The 20,496-nt window shown below is 42.0% G+C and overlaps 2 protein-coding genes across 2 annotated transcripts; both read right to left on the bottom strand.

Moving 5' to 3' along the window:
- Window positions 1-429: 429 nt before the first annotated feature.
- On the bottom strand, window positions 430-2,112 carry LOC141777603 (tripartite motif-containing protein 16-like). Its single transcript, XM_074652029.1, has one exon. The coding sequence runs from the start codon at window positions 2,095-2,097 to the stop codon at window positions 430-432; it is 1,668 nt and encodes a 555-aa protein (XP_074508130.1). The 5' UTR covers window positions 2,098-2,112.
- Window positions 2,113-18,506: 16,394 nt separating this feature from the next.
- Window positions 18,507-20,247, bottom strand: LOC141777611 (tripartite motif-containing protein 16-like). The gene has a single exon (XM_074652040.1). The coding sequence runs from the start codon at window positions 20,234-20,236 to the stop codon at window positions 18,566-18,568; it is 1,671 nt and encodes a 556-aa protein (XP_074508141.1). The 5' UTR covers window positions 20,237-20,247; the 3' UTR covers window positions 18,507-18,565.
- Window positions 20,248-20,496: the final 249 nt, after the last annotated feature.

Below are 20,496 nucleotides of genomic sequence, written 5' to 3' on the forward strand. Positions count from 1 at the left end.
TTTTGGGTTCATACCGCAGTAGCGACGTGTGGCTTGCTAATGTGCTTCCTGCTTGGTGTGAATGCACGGTGGTAACACAATACGAAGCACAACGTAACGTAACTTAAACTACTATAAACAATAGCACATGCACAACAACAGCACGATGTAATGATTCAATGAACCGCTGACACAATCCCCAGAAAACATAAACACTGAACTGTTCTCCAGCTTTTCATTTAGAAAGAGCAACAACCAATGAGGAACCTGCAACAGTCGCTGATGAATCCTGTAACTTCATCACTCAGTCAGTCAGTCAGTGACACACTTTAGTGTTTGTAGGGCTGGTCCTCTGCGGTCCAGACACAAATCAGCTCTGCAGCAACAATGATGGACACCAGAGAAGTTTAAGAGTTAAAACACTGAATTTAACCCTTAAATGACTTCTGTCTATTTCAGTTTACACAACTCAGCAGTGTTTCCATCATAACCATAAAGATAAAGTCCAGCATAGAGAGGCTCAGTGAATGTGGTCTGGACTCTGTGGAGGAGAGTCATGGTTTCAGAGACGCTGTAGAAGGACAGAATACCTGCACTGTGATCCAGGTACACTCCTACTCTGGAGGACGGAGGACCTGAGACGGGGGTTTGGACTTTGTTGTACCGAAATATAGAACTGTTTTGTTTACAAAGTAACGCCCAAGATTTATCATTGTGTCCAAACAAACATTCATTCACCCCTGCTCTCCTGATACTCTTGTATGTGACTGCTACATAAACTCCTCCCCCTCTCCACTCCACCTCCCAGTAACAACGTCCAGTCAGACTCTCTCTACTCAGGACCTGAGGCCATCCAGTGAATCTGTCTGGGTGACTAGGATAAGACTGATGTTGTCTCATAAATGTTGCTTTTCTGTTCCCCTCAGATAATAACAGCAGTGTGTGTGCTGTGTTTGGATCCAGTGTGATTTCTCGTGAATATTGTAAGAATCCAGCTCTGGTCTTGGGCTCTGGTTGTGACAGTAAAACATCCACTTCAGTCCCTGTCTGTGAGACGTTTGTCCATTTCTCTCTCAGAACGTCCTGTAGTTTATCTCTGACTTCTGACACAGCCGCCGTCACGTCCTCAAAGTAGCTCAGAGGACGGATATTGATGCTGGATGTAGATTCAGTGAGTGGTGACAGTGAGGGGTAGTTAAGAAGAAACTGGTTGTGATCCTCTGTGTGTGACAGCAGCTTCATCTCAGCGTCTCTCCTCTTCAGCTCAGTGATCTCCTGCTCCAGCTTCTCCTGAAGCTCTTTGACTCGACTCACTTCACTTTTCTGCTGGGATCTGACCTGCTGCTTCACATCACAGCTTCTTTTCTCCATGAGACGGATCAGCTCGGTGAAGATCTTCTCACTGTCCTCCACTGCTTTATCAGCAGAGCGATTGACAGCCTCCACCTCCTGTTGGAGCAGCTTCACATCTTTCTCTCTGTCCTGGATCCTCTGCTGGATGTTGAGTCGACTCACCTCCAGCTCTCTCTGCCTCTCGGTCCTTTCTGCTGCAGCTGAGACGATGTCGTGGCCTTTATGTTCATCCACAGAGCAGAGATAACAGATACACTGCTGATCAGTACGACAGAACATCTTCATCACCTCGTCGTGACGAGAGCAGATGTTCTCCTGGAGCTTCTTGGAGGGCTCCACCAGCTTGTGTTTCTTTAACGGAGCCACATCATAATGAGGCTGGAGGTGTTTCTCACAGTAAGAGGCCAGACACACCAGACAAGACTTGAAGGCTTTCAGTTTCCTCCCAGTGCAGACATCACAGGCCACATCTTCAGGTCCAGCATAGCAGTGATCAGCAGGAGCAGCTTGGAGTCCAGTCTTCTTCAGTTCCTCCACTAAAACTGCTAACATGGTGTTTTTCAGCAGGACAGGCCTCGGTGTGAAGGTCTGCCTACACTGAGGGCAGCTGTAGATCTTCTTCTCATCCTCTCCATCCCAGAAGCTTTTAATACAGTTCATGCAGTAGCTGTGTCCACAGGTAGTAGTCACCGGATCCTTCAGTAGATCCAGACAGATCGAACAAGAGATTGCTTCCTGGTCCAGCTGAACTCCTTTCTGCGCCATTTCACCTCTCAGTAGCAACGACTGTCTGAGTTTCACTTCCTGAGAACCGACACTAGTTTGAGCTGTGATGTAATCATCATGTGTTATGTTGGTTACACCCACCTTCAAACTGTCGATCTGAAGGGGAGGGAACAAGGAAATAAGAGGACCGAGTGTAGCAGTCTGTGTTTGAGAGCAGGAAGAGGAGGGAGGAGTTATCAAGCTATGAATCATTCCAGGACGAGGAGCAGCACGACTGACTACGTCCCAAATCACATACTTTTCCTTTTTACTTCTAGTACACTGCAGCTGCCCTTACAAAGTACGTACTGTAAGTCTCCTAGGCAACTAGTGTAGTAATAATAATAATAATTTATATAACACTTGTCAAACTTAAGTACAAAGTTCTTTCCAGATTAAAAGATTTACAGAAAAGAAATGAAAAATAAATCTAAATCTCATGTAACAGCGGGGCAGCTAAGCTGAAATATTCGTAACAATTGTGCATTTTGCGATAAAAGCAACAAGTTAGGCACAGATGTAGGGTTATATGTCACGAAAAGATATAGATATCGGGGCGCTGCCAATTCGGCCCTAGCCATTTTCCGAAATGGCCGCAAAATAGGTTTTCCAAAACGTTGCAGAAAACTGATTTTACGACTCTTGATGATTTCCAAGGTGCGTTCAAGCTGATGAGATCAGATGTCAGAAGATCACAGAAATGATTTTTTTACCTCCTCATTTTTTAAGGGTACTTTTTAAAAGCTTTTAACCTGAGAAAAACATGAAAACCAAATAAAAGGAGCATGGTCACTTCAGGGTCAAACTTCACCCCCATGCCTTCATGGTAGAATGACAACCAATAAAGCAGTAAAACTGACAGAGATAACGCTGGATACTTTTATTGGTTGCCAGTAACCTCTAATCACAGTTAAAGTGATGCTGAACTTTGGGTTGTATTGCTAGCAGTAAAACTGACAGAGATAACGTTGGGTGAAGTTCAGAGATTGCGGTATCTTCTAGTCACAGATGACATGAGAACTTTTTAGTTGGAGTAAGCACTTCAGGTTCATATGACAATGTTTTATTTTTGCAATGGCCTTCAAATCTGAGCAAAGGAGCTGATATTTGTCCGGTCTCTAACCTGTGACCAAGCTGACTTGGTTGAACTTATAAGGAAACTTAGGTCAGTCTCCTGTTGAAATACAGGGTTAAAGAGACACACAAGCTTCTCCACCACGGCAAGGTGCCAACTCCAGTAGGATTCATTATTTTGTTTTATTTTTTTGATATGCAATAGCACTTTAAAAACATGTATATACTATTGTATAACAGCAAACGCTGGCCGGGTTGCGGCATGATACAAGAACTGAGGAAGCGGGTTGCTGGAGGCAAAGTTTGACCAAAAGAAATCCAATTAAATATTCCATTGCCATACTCCAGCACATTGTTTACACTTTGGGATCCACAAATTTGAATGTTTTGGACGTGATTAAAGTGCGCACGTTGTTGGTTTGCTTGGTTTTGCGGAGCGTTTCAGACGGAGGGAGAATACAGATATATTCAGGCAGGCAGTATGAAAAATAATGTTGTCTTGTCAGGGAAAACATAGGGTGGTTCCCCTGAACGTTGGTGAATGAGGGGAGAGATGGACTGGTACCACGGGACATTTTAGAACATTTTCATATTTTTCGTAGGTCTTGTGCTGATCAGCCACCACACTCTAAGAAAAAACATCTGAAGAAAAACAGAAAATGTCCTGGAAGAAAATTACCAGGGGTCTCTTTTATAAAACAGTGCGTAGGATCCATACTAAAAATGTATGTGTGCACAAAAGCCTAAAAATGGCGTGCGCCAAAAAAAAATCTGACTTATAAAACTGTGCGTACGCACACCTGCACGCAATGTTCCCTTTATAAATCACACTCCACCTGGAAATGTGCGCACGTGGATCCGCCTCATATTCCGCCCACTACACGCCCACATTCAACCATAAATGGTCGATGCAAAGCACCTCATGAATGTTTCTGCATGTGAATGAGCCTGTTGTTGATCAGTGGTTCTTTACGGTGAATCACGGCAACTCCCAAGAGGAAGACCAAGAAAAGGAGTTTTTCTGACACAGAGATGGAGGTGTTTGTAGGTGAGGAGGTCTCTGAACACTCGTTCCCCCCTGATTCTCTCATTCACGTCACGTAGTCCTCACAGTGACGGTATATCCACCAGCACCATGCAGCATGTTCCGAGTCTCACCGCTGTGTTTATATCTTTACAGCAATCAGACTGATCCATTCACTTAAAATGATCAAGACAATCAGTAATATCCCCCACCTGGATATCATTAGAAAAAAGGAAGTTTGACAGGTGTACACTATTTATTATTTATTTATTTATTATTTAAGTTTTTATAGTGAACTTGTCCTGCATTATGATTAGGACTGATAATGATAATGCTGATATGGAGTGTAACGATTGTGTGAGAGCTGTCACTGGCTTCATTTACACACTTTGTTAATTTACACAATCCATACTGGTGAAGATGTGCTGTTTGGAGATGACTGGAGGAGGCAGAGTGTGTGGCGCACTGGAGACAGTCTGATAGTTGCATCGGATAGCCATTTTCATTTTGTCTATATGTATACTGTATCTGTCCCTATCTAATAAACCATAAATAAATGAATAAGTCATGTCATTGTAACCCACCTGATGAATAAGTATACACTGGACTAGTATAACCTAGATTCGTAGAGAGGAATAATGAACAGGAATCGGATACCACAATGAGTAAGCAGAACACAGAATTAAGTTTAAGGGAAAATGATTGTATTGACACAGAATAAATTCACAATTACTGCCGACATTCAGTTTTGTTCAGTTTGAAATGTCTATTGAACTGGGTGCACCCTAAAAAATAAAAGTAATCCCCAAAATAAAATGTTCAGATCCAATTGTCTTTTGAGGTCCTTCCCCACAGTCCTACCACACTGACAGCAAGGCAGATGAAAGTTGAAAGCGCTCCTCAATCCAGGTGCTCAGCACGGGTAGCTCGCCATCCCCCTCGTCAGGGAGAGATTCCAATCCAAATCCGGAGTTCAAGGGTATCCAGAAAACCTAGCCTGTGTAAAATAACACGGCTTATAATAATAATAATAATAATAATAATAATAATAATAATAATAATAATAATAATAGCTTGGATTTATATAGCGCCTTTCATGAAACCCAAGGACGCTTAACAAAGACATAAATAAACACAACAAATGTAACAGTAGCTAGAGGCCATAGGCCTTGGTGAAGAGGTGGGTTTTGAGGAGTCTTTTGAAGGTGTCCAGAGATGGTGCATTGCGGAGCTCTATGGGGAGAGAGTTCCAGAGGGTGGGGGCTGTCACACTGAAGGCTCTGTCCCCAAAAGTTCTCATTCTTGTGTGAGGGACGGAGAGCTGACCCGTGCCTGAGGATCTAAGGTTCCGGGGCTGTGTGTAAGGGTGGAGGAGGTTAGATAAATACTGAGGAGCCAGGGCGTTGAGGGATTTGTAGGTGAGGAGGAGGATCTTGTAGGTGATGCGGGACTTGACCGGGAGCCAGTGGAGGTGGATGAGTGTGGGGGTGATGTGCTGCCAGGGCTTGGTGCGGGTGAGAACCCTGGCAGTCGAGTTTTGCACATACTGGAGCCTGTCCAGGGCTTTGCTGGGAACCCCGGACAGAACTCCATTGCAGTAGTCCAAACGGGAGGTGACGAAAGCGTGGATGAGGGTTTCTGCCACAGAGTCAGAGAAAGAAGAATTATAGAAGAATTGCTATATATATAGCAATATATGCAAATCTATCCAAGCTCTTAACTGTACAGTTTAATTTGATCAATATCAACATATAATACAACTTTTCAATGCTTAACCCATGAATGTAGGAGAACTGTTGCATCACAATATTAACTTGCATCGTAATATTAACATATGAAATATGTCAACCTCACTATTATTATAAACCACTCAATAGTAAAGTGTAAACAACACTATTAAATGACTTTCATAATTGTGAACCCATTTGAGTTGTAGATTATTATGCAAACAACCTACAGTTTAAACATTAAATACTCACTATATGTGAATATTGTGAGTAAGGCAATGTGAATACTTTCCCTGTCACAACACTGACACCTTGCGTTGATGCACACAAGCAGCACAGGGATGAACAGAATCAAGCTAATCTCATAACCCATGAACTTCAGCTAAAGAATCCCTCTCTGTCCACACAATGTAAATAACACACACATATTACACACACATATTTCTTTCTGCCTCTATCACCAAAGAAATACAAAATATCATTTTAGAATACAGCTCAGTGGCAAAACATTTCGCTATGCCAGCTCTCAGAGCATTTGACTCGTGTTGCCATGTGCGGCGGCTGCTTTAATGTTTGGAACGCACCGAGAAAAGAAAAGAATCAAACGATGCTCTCAGATGTTCTCAGGTCGCTTCAATAGGTGACGGAGCTCTTACTGGCTCATATATAGTTTTACTTCTCTCTGTTCAGTAGTATATCAAGTATAAGTAGTAATAATATCACTCTGTAAATCCAGCTTCTCCGCTGCTCTCTCATCAATCTCCGTGTTTTCCACACTGCGTCTCTAACCTGAGTGAGGAGGCGGGACTTGGGATGTTTCTTCTTCTTCTCTTCTCTCGGTTTCTGGCGGATCGCAACCAACTTTAAGGTGCATACCGCCACCTACTGTACAAGAGTGTGTAACATCATGTCATTTGCACTTTACTCCTACTCTTAAATTCTACCCACCAATCCTGTGTCTCTTAAGAACATTAATAATGCCTTCCTGGTGCCTTCAACCCCCTCACCCTCTGTTCCCAGTATCCCCATCAGATCCCAGTCCCGTCCCTCCTCTCTGACTTGGTCCTGTAGTCTTTTTCTTTCAGCCTCATACTTTTTACATTGAATTAGGATATGCTCCACATTTTCTTTATCACCACAATCCCCACACTTGTCACTGTTCCTTTTCCCCATTAAAGCCAACGTGCCATGATTTCTTCCCTTCTGTTCCTTTCTTTATACGTCTTTGTTATGACCGACTTTTGTATTTTGAAATATCTCCTTCCTTTCTGGTCCTCCTCCCATCTTTTCTGCCATATCTCAACTCCTTTCCTTTTAATCACAGCTTTTCCTTCTCCTTTCCCAAGTAAAACTGGTTCTGTAATGTCTTTTTGCAGTGAACTTTTTGCTAGTTTATCTGCAAACTCATTTCCTTTCACCCCCTCGTGTGCTGGAACCCAACAGAATAATACATCTATACCCCCTCTGTGTAGTCTTAGCAAGCTATAGTACAGTTCAATGATTAGATCTTGCCTTACAGCTTTTGTTGAATGTATACTTTCCAAAACAGCTTTTGAATCTGTGCATATCACCACTCGGTCAGGTCTGACCTCCTCCACCCACTGCATTGTAATAATGATTGCCACTATTTCTGCTGTGTACACTGATACCTGGTCTGAAAGTCTTTTGGAAATAGATATTTTAAATTCTGGAATATATATACCGACTCCCACACACTCCTGTTTATTTTTGGATCCATCTGTATATATTTTGAGATAATTATTATAGCTGTTCCTTAGGTACACACTTGTTTTAACTCCCACTTCATTTACTTGCCATTCCCTTTTCTTTTCAATGATACTCATGTCTATTTTAACTTCTGGGAGCAGCCAGGGGGGTACGCTGCTTATTGGTGTCGACCTGGTGAACTCTAAGGCCTCCAATCCATATGTCCGCACTTTTTCTTCCATTGTCCATCCAAATCCATACCCTTGAAACTTAGAGTATTCCCAGCAGTTTTGTAATGTTACCTTTGTAGGATTTTCTTCTCCGCTTCCTTTTAACCTGACCCAGTATGCTAGAGCTAATTTCTCTCTTCTTAATTCCAGTGTAGTCTCTCCTGTTTCAATTAATACTGCATTAATGGGTGTTGATTTGATAGCTCCGATACATAACCGTAATGCTCTACACTGTACTCTATCCACTTTTTGTAATGATGTCTTTGCTGCTGCTCCATAAACTATACAACCATAATCCATTGTTGATCTCATGTTCGCCCTATATATGTCAATCAATGACTGTTTATCTGCCCCCCAGTTACATCCAGCCACAGCTCGTAGTACATTTATTACTTTTTTGCATTTTGTTTCCAGATGTTTTATATGAACATGCCATGTATATTTACTGTCTAACCATAGACCCAGATATTTGTATTCATTCACCCTCTCCATCAACTGACCATATAATGTTAAATTCTCAGTATTAATGTTTCTCTTTTTTGTAAATATCATATAACATGTTTTATTTATTGACATTTTGAATCCCCACTCATATGACCATTTCTCCACTTTCCCTATTGCTTTCCTTATATTTTCCATCACATATGGCACATTTCTTCCCCTCATCCATATTGCCCCATCATCTGCATATATCGCTGATTTGATGCATCCATCTAAATTTTCAAATATATCATTTATCATTATGTTAAACAACACCGGGCTGATTGCACTCCCACTTGGAATGTTTGACACCAATAGCAACAGTTATTTCACTTTGAACCAATGAGCTTATTTGTTGTCAAGTTTTTGACCGGTAGAACACATCCTGATGCAAAGTTAAAACTCTGAGCAAAAACGGAAATAAAATAAACAATGATAAATTAATTTCAGAATAAAATATAGAATGTGGTTATTTATTAAATAAAAGTAATTTTCAGTGAGGGAAATATCTCTAAATGTTTTAGAAACAACTGGTTTTCCCAGAGGGTTACATCATGTTTACTGCAGCGATTTTACACAACAACTTTATGAAAACTAATATGGTACTTGGTGATATCTGCACACTATTAGAAGATATTATTAAAACTATTGGCGCTCTGTTCTGCCATTCTTTAATGCTATTTGATATAATCTTGGATTTCTACAACCGATGATGATGATTTCATCAGCTGCTCCACAGCTGACTCCGACTCTCGGAAGTCCGGTCCTCTCCTCTCAGATCTCCTCTGAGCTCCGGTGGTGGAGGGGGGGACATGATGGTGAGACAGCGCTGATGAGATATTGAGCGGAATTTGCTTTGAGATTTGAGTTGATCTTTTACATTTGTAAGGTGCTTATGTAATAGTTATGGCTCACTAGCACAAAGAACACTGCTGTTTTAAATGTTTATGATAAAGTGGATATAAGTATGAAGTGAAGTTAAATGTGTGAGAGGTATCATTATACGTATAATGACATTTAATGTCTACAGTCTGGCTTCAATTCATCTGCGTCTCCAGTTTCCCCTGCCTCAGTACCTCCATAATATGCGTACGCACGGGTCAAAGTTTCCGTACCGGTGCGCACGTCCTCCCGTCAAGTTTGTTTTTATAGATCACAACTGTTGCGTGGGAAGTGGCGTACGCACATTTCAGGCCCCGTTTTGTGCGTACGCAACGGTTATAAATGAGACCCCAGAACATTTTCCGTTAAGTTAACCATCAGGAGGACAGGGGGAGGGACGCAATTGCGGACCAGGGGCCTCATGTATAAAAGACTGCGCAGCTTTCACACTGGAAGATGGCGTACTAACAAAATTGGAAAAGTACGTAAGCACAGAAATTTCCACATGTAGAAAACTGTGCGTACGCCTGTTCCTGCGTACCTTTCCTTTATACATCTCAATGAACGTGAAATTGAGAGCAGCTGCACGTGCCACTTGGTCCGCCTTGTCTCCTCCCATTAATAACTATGCAAATGACTATAAACACGCTCCATGCTGTCACCTATTGTCCAAATAACAACGGCAAATCACGCTGGAAAAGGAACAAAAAGAAGAACGGTCAGCTGCGCCCGAGCCTCGACTGCTGAGGGGCGGCGGTCTGGCCGTGTCCTCACTAACGCTGTGCTGTGAGTCACAGAGAGAGATTGTCAATACAATGAAGAATATATATGCAACGAATTAAAAAGAATGAATGAGGTTCTTGGTGGGATAAGTTATATATTAAAAGACCTTGTTGAAAAATAAATGTTTGTCTCAACTCACCTCATTGCTTTACATTCTGTGTGTTGCATCTAAACGGCGCTGTAAAGCTGCTGCTTTTGGCTCATTGTTAGGTGTGCCAGGGTCCGGTTCATCCATCTGAAGCTCCTCTGGAGCACAGACACAGCATGTTGGTCTGCCACATTGTGCAGCACGCGATTTTGGTTTTGATACAGTGGTTAAGGCATGTCATCTCTGGGAAATAGGTTTAAATGTGTTTTTGTTGTGCCTTCTGATGTTAAACTTTATGCGCAAACCAGTAAAGAAATATGTGGGTTTTTTTGGATCCCACATCATAAATAAAACTCAGTAAGTTGAGTGGAAAACATATTTTTACGCATTTAGCGAGTTTCAGTACTTTGTAGTTTGACACTGCCAGATGACAGAGTTTGGAGGACGGCCCGCACACTTTTATACATCCCGGCGTGAGCGTGAAACACAGCGTACGCAACATTTTAGTACGTGCGCACCGTTTATACATGAGGCCCCAGGGGAATCTTAAAGTTACTCCTGAAGGATAACCACAAAAATCGCAAGCGATTCAAAGGGAGAAGGGGAACACTAAATGAAAACAGGCCTAAAGGAAGGCTCCCTACACTCAATATAACTTGAAAAGACTAAAACTAAAACACCGCTATCGAGCAGCTGACTAGAACAGAGATCCTGCAGGTCCTTTCAGCTGTCAGCATTCCCACGCATTTTCAGCAGGAAATGCATTTTCTAGTTAGTATTATTAGACTGCAAATCAGCCACGTTGTAAGTGTGGCTCCGTCTATTTCTTAAAGATGCCCACTTAAGCTATAGAGTCCAAGCATGTAGTTGACGCGTGTTTCAATAAAACTCCGTAGTCCATGTTCTTCATTTCAACCGTTTACTGAAAATCTTTCTTTAGTCTTCAAATACAAAAATGGTAACAAAATATCAAAAACATAAGCAGTAAAAAGGTAAGAACAGTAATATTAAGCACGGTATATTAAGCACGGTCAAAGACTAGTGTGCTCTCCAGGCTCCATAGCTTCAACTGAATCGTTTAACGAGCACATGCAGCACAATTTAGCTTTCGCCCAATCAGAATACAGGACTGGCTGCAGTCACAATTGGTCCTTATTGAGCACACTGCAGTGAAACTACAGAGTTATTTATCTCAAGCAAATAAAACAAAATGTAAATTAACCACAGATATTTCTACTGAACAAATGGCTCTAACATGCACATTTTATCTTAAACTATGTTATTCAAATTTAAGGAAATCATTTTGAAAGATGTATGTCACAACTCAAATATGAATTGAGAATTTGTGCTTACATCAATTCCTCAAAGTAAGCATGCGCAAAATATCCAGAAGTGAGGCTCTACTCAGCTGCTGCACTGCGTGACCACTGAGACCATGACGCCTTCTCTGCACCGACGGTGACTGTTCGGCCAGGACGGAGCAATCTGTTTTAATAACTCCACTACAAAATTCATAATTATTATGTAACCCGGGCACTTAGCAGAAACCCAGGCTATTACAACCCGACAACGCCACTCTGGGAATTTCACCCAGAGCATAACCCAACCAAATTACACAAGTTCCTTGATAAAGAGACGGGGCAGAGACGTGAGTTTCAAGTTTCAAAATCAAATAACTTTTATTTAAATTAAAAAATGGTGATTAGTTGCTGCAATGATAAAAGCTGCAAGAGAGGCCAGGCTAGAAAAATAATGTCCTTTATTACAAAAATAGAGTTCAAATGTTTTTAAAAATGTCACTACACCACTAACCTTACCAGTACAGGAGGAAGGGTGCCAGGGAAACCCACAGGAGGAATGGAGTGAGGGGAGAGGAAATGCAGAACAGTTCACCACCACCACCAGTAGTTGGAAAAACACAGTTACTTCCACTCACACTGCAAGGTAAAGAGCACACAGGGGTTAGGAGGACACAGCAAGCCACATGCAATAAGAACCCCAACACAAGAAGAATCCCTCCACCCACTGACCAACCACCTGCAAGGATATAGCAACCCAACCGTCCTGTTAACTGGCAGAGAGCTAGGAATGTTCACTTCCCGATTACCTCCACAACAGCTGGTTTACAGATAAACTAAATAAATGCCCCCTCCCCTATTACAGCAAGAAACCTATGTTGGTGTTGGGCCACCACTTTAAACAAAAAGAAAGAAGCAAATGAACAAAAGCAAAACACACTAACCACAAATGCAGAAGATAGAGGTAAACGGGTAAACAGATTATTAAAAATAAATCAACATACAAAAGTCCAATACAACCAAAAATAACTTAATAACCAGAAATAGGATAAATGAAATAACTAACTAAGGGACAAAAACAGCAGTGGCAACAGAGCTCCTCCTCCGCCACGTACAGCCAACTACGTCACACAGGAAGCACCAGTTTCCTCGTTCCTCGAGCCGCAAGTTACGGTGACCAAACAATTGGCCCACGTGTGATCCTCCAGCATGCCAACGCACACACACCGTATCCTACGCTCTTCATATAAAGCTACACGAGCGTCGCGGGGGGGAGATAAGACTGCAAACGGCACCTTAGTCTGATGTTCATCTCCCTCAACAGCAGTAACAGAGCAGAACAGAGTGAGCCGAGCCTCCGCTTGGCCACCAGCTGCTCCCTTTAAGGGGCTGCTAGACTAGGGGAGTAATCAAGGTGTCAACCGTTCTCAATCTCAGTGATTAAGGGGGAAAGATCACCAATGACAATTAGTTGCAACTTTGACGTGATCTGTTGGGGGTCTTGGGAATGCATGTCGCCTAGCTCACTAGCTAAAGAGTGCTACAGGAATGAGTCCTAACACCCGGATATGAGTCAGCATTTTAGCACATTAGAGCTAACTAGAATCAGATACTGATGTGCAAGATGCAAGTAAAATCATATCTAAATTTAGTCCTCCGCCGCTAACCTCTGGAACAGCTTACCTTTTCATATCAACAGCTCAGACAAACAGAATAGTTGAACCTCTTTTTGCTGGCGTTTCATTAAGTTAATTTTCTGTTGAGCTGCAACTCCTTTACTGCTATTATATTCACATTATTACCTCCTTCAACGCCCGAGGTTATGTTTTCATCAGCGTTGGTTTGTCTGTTATCAGGATTACTGCAAAAGTTCGTGATGGATTTGAATGAATTGTTTTGGAGGGGTGGAGTGTAGCACAATGAACAATTCATTAGATTTTGGTGGCGATCCGGATCATGATCCAGATTCAGGATTTTCTTTTAAGAATTCCAATCAGCCTGAGCATTAAGACCACAGGGTATAACACATGTGCAGTGTAGCTGATGACACGTTGATGACGCGTGACCCCGCCTTCTTCCTCCTGAGAGCAGAGAGATACGTGTGTGGATGTGTGGCGAGACATCGAGGTGCGACGGGAGCTGCTGTCCGTCCGTGGTGAGAAAGAAAAAAAAGCGGTAGATGACGGGATGAGAGACGACGTAGTGTAACGTTATACAGACATAACAAGGCTGCTGAATGAGAGAGGCATCCGCCGATACGTTACACGGAAACACACCGTGTTAATAACAAGCCGACCACCTCACGGTACCGCCAGCTGTGAGCTGAGATCTGTTTTTAAAGTCAGGCACCTTGGCGGAGGTCTACGCTCTCCGAGTGCCATTCTAGTGTTCATTGTTTTTACTCTGTTCTTATTATTGCTTGCTTTGTATTCATTGTCATCATGTACATGTTCAGCACTGCGGTTGTTTTTAAAACGTGCTGAGAGAGAGAGAGAGAGAGAGAGAGAGAGAGAGAGAGAGAGAGAGACACTGCACACACTACAATTACCTCGGTTTAAAAATGAGTTCAACTGGACATTTTAAAGAGGCAGTTCATGAGCTGAGAGAGAAAGCACGCAGGGCTTTCTATGCCATTAAAAAAAATATCCAAACCGAAATACCGATTAAAATTTGGCTTAAACTTATCGAGTGTGTTATTGAACCAATTGCACTCTATGGCAGCGAGGTGTGGGGTCCACTTACAAACCAAGACTTCACTCAATGGGATAAACACCCCACTGAGACCCTGCATGCAGAGTTCTGTAAGATTCTCCTACATGTCCAGAGGAAAACTACAAATAATGCATGCAGGGCAGAATTAGGCCAGTATCCACAAAAAAGAGCAATTAAATTTTGGACACATCTAAAACATAGTGACCCCCTCTCATATCATTACCAAGCCCTGCAGTGCCAAGAGATGAGCAGAAAGGGGAACCCCCTTACCCAGCTGGTCCTGAGGCTGAGTTCATCAACCCTCTCCACTAACACACCAAGGCCTCAGGACCAGAACAGACCACCAATTAGACTCAACCAAATTACAACACAGTTAAAACAAAACTACATCACCTATTGGCAAACACAGACAAAGGCACAGAGCAGAATGCAGTGCTATCTGGCTCTAAACCAACAGTACACCATAGCAGACTATCTGAGCATGGTTACTGATCTACATTTAAGAAAAACCTTGACAAAGTACAGACTGAGTGAGCACAGCCTCGCCATTGAACAGGGGCGACACAGGAAGACCTGACTCCCTGTAGAGCAATGGCTGTGTTCTCACTGCAGCCTGAGTGAGCCTGAGACAGAACTACACTTCCTCACCAGATGTGAGAAATATCAAAACATCAGGGAAATATATTTCAATAAAATTAATTTAATAACTAAAGGTTTTCTACAGCTCTCAGGTGAAGACAAATTATCTGTCCTACTGGGGAGGACACTAGGACCTGTGAGCTGGTAGCAGCCTATGTTGCTGCCTGCCATCAACTGAGGGACAGGGACATGAACTGAGGGACAGGGACAGCTGTCTGCACCTTGTTGTTGTTTGTTTGTTTGTTAATTTGTATATTACCTGTTTATATCATTGTTCAAATTAATTAATTGATTGAAATTATTTTGTATTTTATTTTATTTAATCGATATTTATGAATGTAATTATTGTAAAAAAAAAAGATTCATCATTTGAATATGCTTTGGCAACATGTGCAGTGTTACGTCATGCCAATAAAGCCATTTGAATTGAATTGAATTGAGAGAGAGAGAGAGAGAGAGAGAAAAATGATGGATAGTGACCTTTCATTCATTCCAGGATCAAAAACAGGAAGAATGTGAAATACCATAAACCTAAGATGGTAAAAGGTGAGGGTCAACCAAGACCTACACACTACCAAGACCTACACACTACCCAGACATACACACTACCCAGACCTACACACTACCAAGACACCCTAAAGACACCCTAATAATTAAAGACACAGATGTGAGTTCTTTTTTTTGTTATGAAGTTTCCTCTATAAAACCTCCCTGGTCAAGACCTGGACAGCATCACTTGGGGTAATACAATATATTGTATTAACAAGTTTAGATTCAAGGAAAGACAGAGGTTCTGTAGGACATCTGAAACTCAAATGTGTCCACCAGTTTTAGTCGTCATCAGGCTGACAACCCACAGTAGTCATCATGGTAAAAAGTGTTATTAAGTTTTCTCAAAGTCTGGTGTTTTATGGAGAAAAAAAGCCTGAACTACAGGATTCTCTCTATTATTGTAGATTTGTTAAAAAGGAAAAGTAGTAGGAAGAAATTCCCCAAACTTCCAGTTATCTAACAGCATTTTAAACATGGGCTTTTTTCTTTGCTCAGATAATGAAACGAAGAAGCTCTTTCACCCCAACAGATATGTGTTTGAGGCTTTGGAGCTCTGAACAAACTGGAAAAGGAGAACACTACATAGACTTGACTCTTTCTATGTTGTTGTCTTTAGTCAAAGAGTGTTAAACTGAATCAAAAACCAACATCTCTGCCGACACCAACGTCAAACAGACGCGAGTGTCAGAAACAACTTTATATACAGCTTTGCCAGACACACACACACACACACACACACACACACACACACACAAAGCATCCTATTGGACGATTGCATCCTTCAGTAATCAGGCCGTCATCTGTGTCAGCTGTAGCTCCACCTGTCTTCACTCTGGAAGTAATCAGTGGCGTCTGGTGATCCACCTCATTGTGGCTCTTGTAATGCATCTTACACAAAAATCCAAGAGATTTGATTAATACACACTTTAAATCAATCTCATGTATTGCAACAAACAAAATAAATGCACATAAAGAAAGAGATGTAAATATGTAAAGAAAGAGATGTAGAGTCCATGTGGCAAGACGGTTTCGTTCATGTATCCAAAACAGTTTAAAAAGCCATAAATCCACAACAGTTGTTGTGTTTAAAGCTGCATGATACGGTTTGAATGAAGAACAAACAATGGTCCCGTTTGTGTGCTCTCCAGGTTGCTCAGAGAATCACCAAAGCACCACAGCTGTGGTTATACAGAGGAGACAACAAGCCCAGTGGAAATAAAACGTTCTGAACACGGTGTAGAAACAAGTGTTGAGCGTATCGTCAGAGGAATAATACGAGCTGAAGTGGAGAAAAAGAGCGTTCTTCTATCAGTATGTGGGGAAAGAAGTTGGAATTTGTATTCAATATATGAACTTGTGATTGTGTTCAATAACTATGATAACAAAATCCTCATGTCACAACTAATAAGTTATGTTACCTTTTAGTTTTAATCTTTTTTTAGATTGTTTTTTAACAGAGACTGACTGACTCTAAACATGAACACTGGACTTTGTGGTGTTTCAGGAGGAAAACTGCCTCAGTTATTCTCTCCTAGTCACATTTACTCCTTCAGCTTTGTATGATACCCTGGAAAAAAGACAAGCAAAGACTTAGTTCATTCTTGTTTATTGATTATAGAAACCTTCAGTTTGTTCACACATCCCATCAGTAAAGTCTGCTAAATGACTCTTGTTCAGTGATTTCACGTACAGATTCATTTTCATCCACACAATCAGTTTGTTTGAGCAGAATCTCAGCGATGTAACAGAGAATAATGATTTCCTTATTGATTATGATCATGATAATTACAGTTTCATTAAACATCTTAGGATCTCGTTTGTACGTCGATCTGGACGACAACATTTAGTCTGCCCAACAAATAAATGTGATTCTAGATATCTTTACAAAAAGTGGTGAGAACAGAATATCTATGATAAGAAATAAATCACTAGACCTTCCTTTAAGACCCGTGCAGTGGAAGAGAAACAACAACACACACACACACACACACACACACACACACACACACACACACACATACACACATATATATACAAATATTCATCAAACATTTAGAGCACAGAGAAGTTTACATTTTCATGCAGAGAAATATCAGTTCAGTTGAACAAAGATCATCATGAGCAGTGAAACAGACACAGGAAGGAGCCACCTGAAGACACTCACACATTTACAGAACCGCCGCCATTTTGGACTGAAAACACTTCTTATATTCATATTTTGTTGTTCAACACCGGCCATTTTGGTAGAATGTGACAATAGAATAGAAATAATGTGAATTTGTGGCTAAATTGTTACACAAATAATCAGTGGTCATGTCTATCATGTTTTGTGAACAGTTTTTTCCACTTATATCTTAATGTTTGATTGAAAGACAACTTATAATGATCAAATTGCATTCAGTAATAGTAAATGGTGACATTTACTAGTCAGTATATTATACATTTTATACAAGGTGTAAATGTATCATCATGACATACAGTCTGCAGGTTAAAAGTATTTCAGCTTGTTATTAAAGCATGTGTATCAAAAGCATTCATCATATAAGTGGTGTGTAACAATATATACATACTTACAAAGTTGATGTCATCACTGATGTTGTTGCTGCCGTGTTTATTCCTAGATGGAGTGTTGATGGAGCAGCTACAATGTTAGCATAGCCTGGCACTGATCGATCCGGACTCCGTTCAGAAAACAAGCATTTTAAAAGTTGTTTGCTTGCTGTGTTGCGGACAGACCCGACAAAGCATGAATTCACTCTTTTTACAAATCAACATCATAATGTCGTTATTTCGGCATCATTTTGATCCGTTTATTGATATTAAATCACAGCACAGTGTGTTTATTTTGGGTTCATACCGCAGTAGCGACGTGTGGCTTGCTAATGTGCTTCCTGCTTGGTGTGAATGCACGGTGGTAACACAATACGAAGCACAACGTAACGTAACTTAAACTACTATAAACAATAGCACATGCACAACAACAGCACGATGTAATGATTCAATGAACCGCTGACACAATCCCCAGAAAACATAAACACTGAACTGTTCTCCAGCTTTTCATTTAGAAAGAGCAACAACCAATGAGGAACCTGCAACAGTCGCTGATGAATCCTGTAACTTCATCACTCAGTCAGTCAGTCAGTGACACACTTTAGTGTTTGTAGGGCTGGTCCTCTGCGGTCCAGACACAAATCAGCTCTGCAGCAACAATGATGGACACCAGAGAAGTTTAAGAGTTAAAACACTGAATTTAACCCTTAAATGACTTCTGTCTATTTCAGTTTACACAACTCAGCAGTGACTCCATCATAACCAAAAAGCCTAAGTCCAGCATAGAGAGGCTCAGTGAATGTGGTCTGGACTCTGTGGAGGAGAGTCATGGTTTCAGAGACGCTGTAGAAGGACAGAATACCTGCACTGTGATCCAGGTACACTCCTACTCTGGAGGACTGAGGACCTGAGACGGGGGTTTTGATATTGTTGTACCGAAATATATAACTGTTTTGGCTACAAACTAACGCCCAAGATTTATCATTGTTTCCAAACACACATTCAATCCCCCCCCCTGCTCTCCTGATACTCTTGTATGCGACTGCTACATAAACTCCTGTCCCTCTCCTCTCCACCTCCCAGTAACAACGTCCAGTCAGACTCTCTCTACTCAGGACCTGATAACATCCAGTGAATCTGTCTGGGTGACTAGGATAAGACTGTTGTTGTTTCATTAATGTTGCTTTTCTGTTCCCCTCAGATAATAACAGCTGTGTGTGTGCTGTGTTTGGATCCAGTGTGATTTCCCGTGAATATTTTAAGAATCCAGCTCTGGTCTTGGGCTCTGGTTGTGACAGTAAAACATCCACTTCAGTCACTGTCTGTGAGACGTTTGTCCATTTCTCTCTCAGAACGTCCTGTAGTTTATCTCTGACTTCTGACACAGCCGCCGTCACGTCCTCAAAGTAGCTCAGAGGACGGATATTGATGCTGGATGTAGATTCAGTGAGTGGTGACAGTGAGGGGTAGTTAAGAAGAAACTGGTAGTGATCCTCTGTGTGTGACAGCAGCTTCATCTCAGCGTCTCTCCTCTTCAGCTCAGTGATCTCCTGCTCCAGCTTCTCCTGAAGCTCTTTGACTCGACTCACTTCACTTTCCTGCTGGGATCTGACCTGCTGCTTCAGATCACAGCTTCTTTTCCCCATGAGACGGATCAGCTCGGTGAAGATCTTCTCACTGTCCTCCACTGCTTTATCAGCGGAGCGATTGACAGCCTCCACCTCCTGTTGGAGCAGCTTCACATCTTTCTCTCTGTCCTGGATCCTCTGCTGGATGTTGAGTCGACTCACCTCCAGCTCTCTCTGCCTCTCGGTCCTTTCTGCTGCAGCTGAGACGGTGTCGTGGCCTTTATGTTCATCCACAGAGCAGAGATAACAGATACACTGCTGATCAGTACGACAGAACATCTTCATCACCTCGTCGTGACGAGAGCAGATGTTCTCCTGGAGCTTCTTGGAGGGCTCCACCAGCTTGTGTTTCTTTAACGGAGCCACATCATAATGAGGCTGGAGGTGGTTCTCACAGTAAGAGGCCAGACACACCAGACAGGACTTGAAGGCTTTCAGTTTCCTCCCAGTGCAGACATCACAGGCCACATCTTCAGGTCCAGCATAGCAGTGATCAGCAGGAGCAGCTTGGAGTCCAGTCTTCTTCAGTTCCTCCACTAAAACTGCTAACATGGTGTTTTTCAGCAGGACAGGCCTCGGTGTGAAGGTCTGCCTACACTGAGGGCAGCTGTAGATCTTCTTCTCATCCTCTCCATCCCAGAAGCTTTTAATACAGTTCATGCAGTAGCTGTGTCCACAGGAAGTAGTCACCGGATCCTTCAGTAGATCCAGACAGATCGAACAAGAGAATGACTCTCTCTCCAGCTGAACTCCTTTCTGCGCCATTTCACCTCTCAGTAGCAACGACTGTCTGAGTTTCACTTCCTGAGAACCGACACTAGTTTGAGCTCTGATGTAATCATCATGTGTTATGTTGGTTACACCCACCTTCAAACTGTCGATCTGAAGGGGAGGGAACAAGGAAATAAGAGGACCGAGTGTAGCAGTCTGTGTTTGAGAGCAGGAAGAGGAGGGAGGAGTTATCAAGCTGTGATTCATTCCAGGACGAGGAGCAGCACGACTGACTACGTCCCAAATCACATACT

Source organism: Sebastes fasciatus, chromosome 1, assembly GCF_043250625.1.
Source record: "Sebastes fasciatus isolate fSebFas1 chromosome 1, fSebFas1.pri, whole genome shotgun sequence".
NCBI classification, from domain to species: Eukaryota; Metazoa; Chordata; class Actinopteri; order Perciformes; family Sebastidae; genus Sebastes; species Sebastes fasciatus.

Bases quoted from the DNA above. Each gene is read 5' to 3' on its own strand.
- LOC141777603 (XM_074652029.1), bottom strand. From the start codon at position 2,097: ATGGCGCAGAAAGGAGTTCAGCTGGACCAGGAAGCAATCTCTTGTTCG.
- LOC141777611 (XM_074652040.1), bottom strand. From the start codon at position 20,236: ATGGCGCAGAAAGGAGTTCAGCTGGAGAGAGAGTCATTCTCTTGTTCG.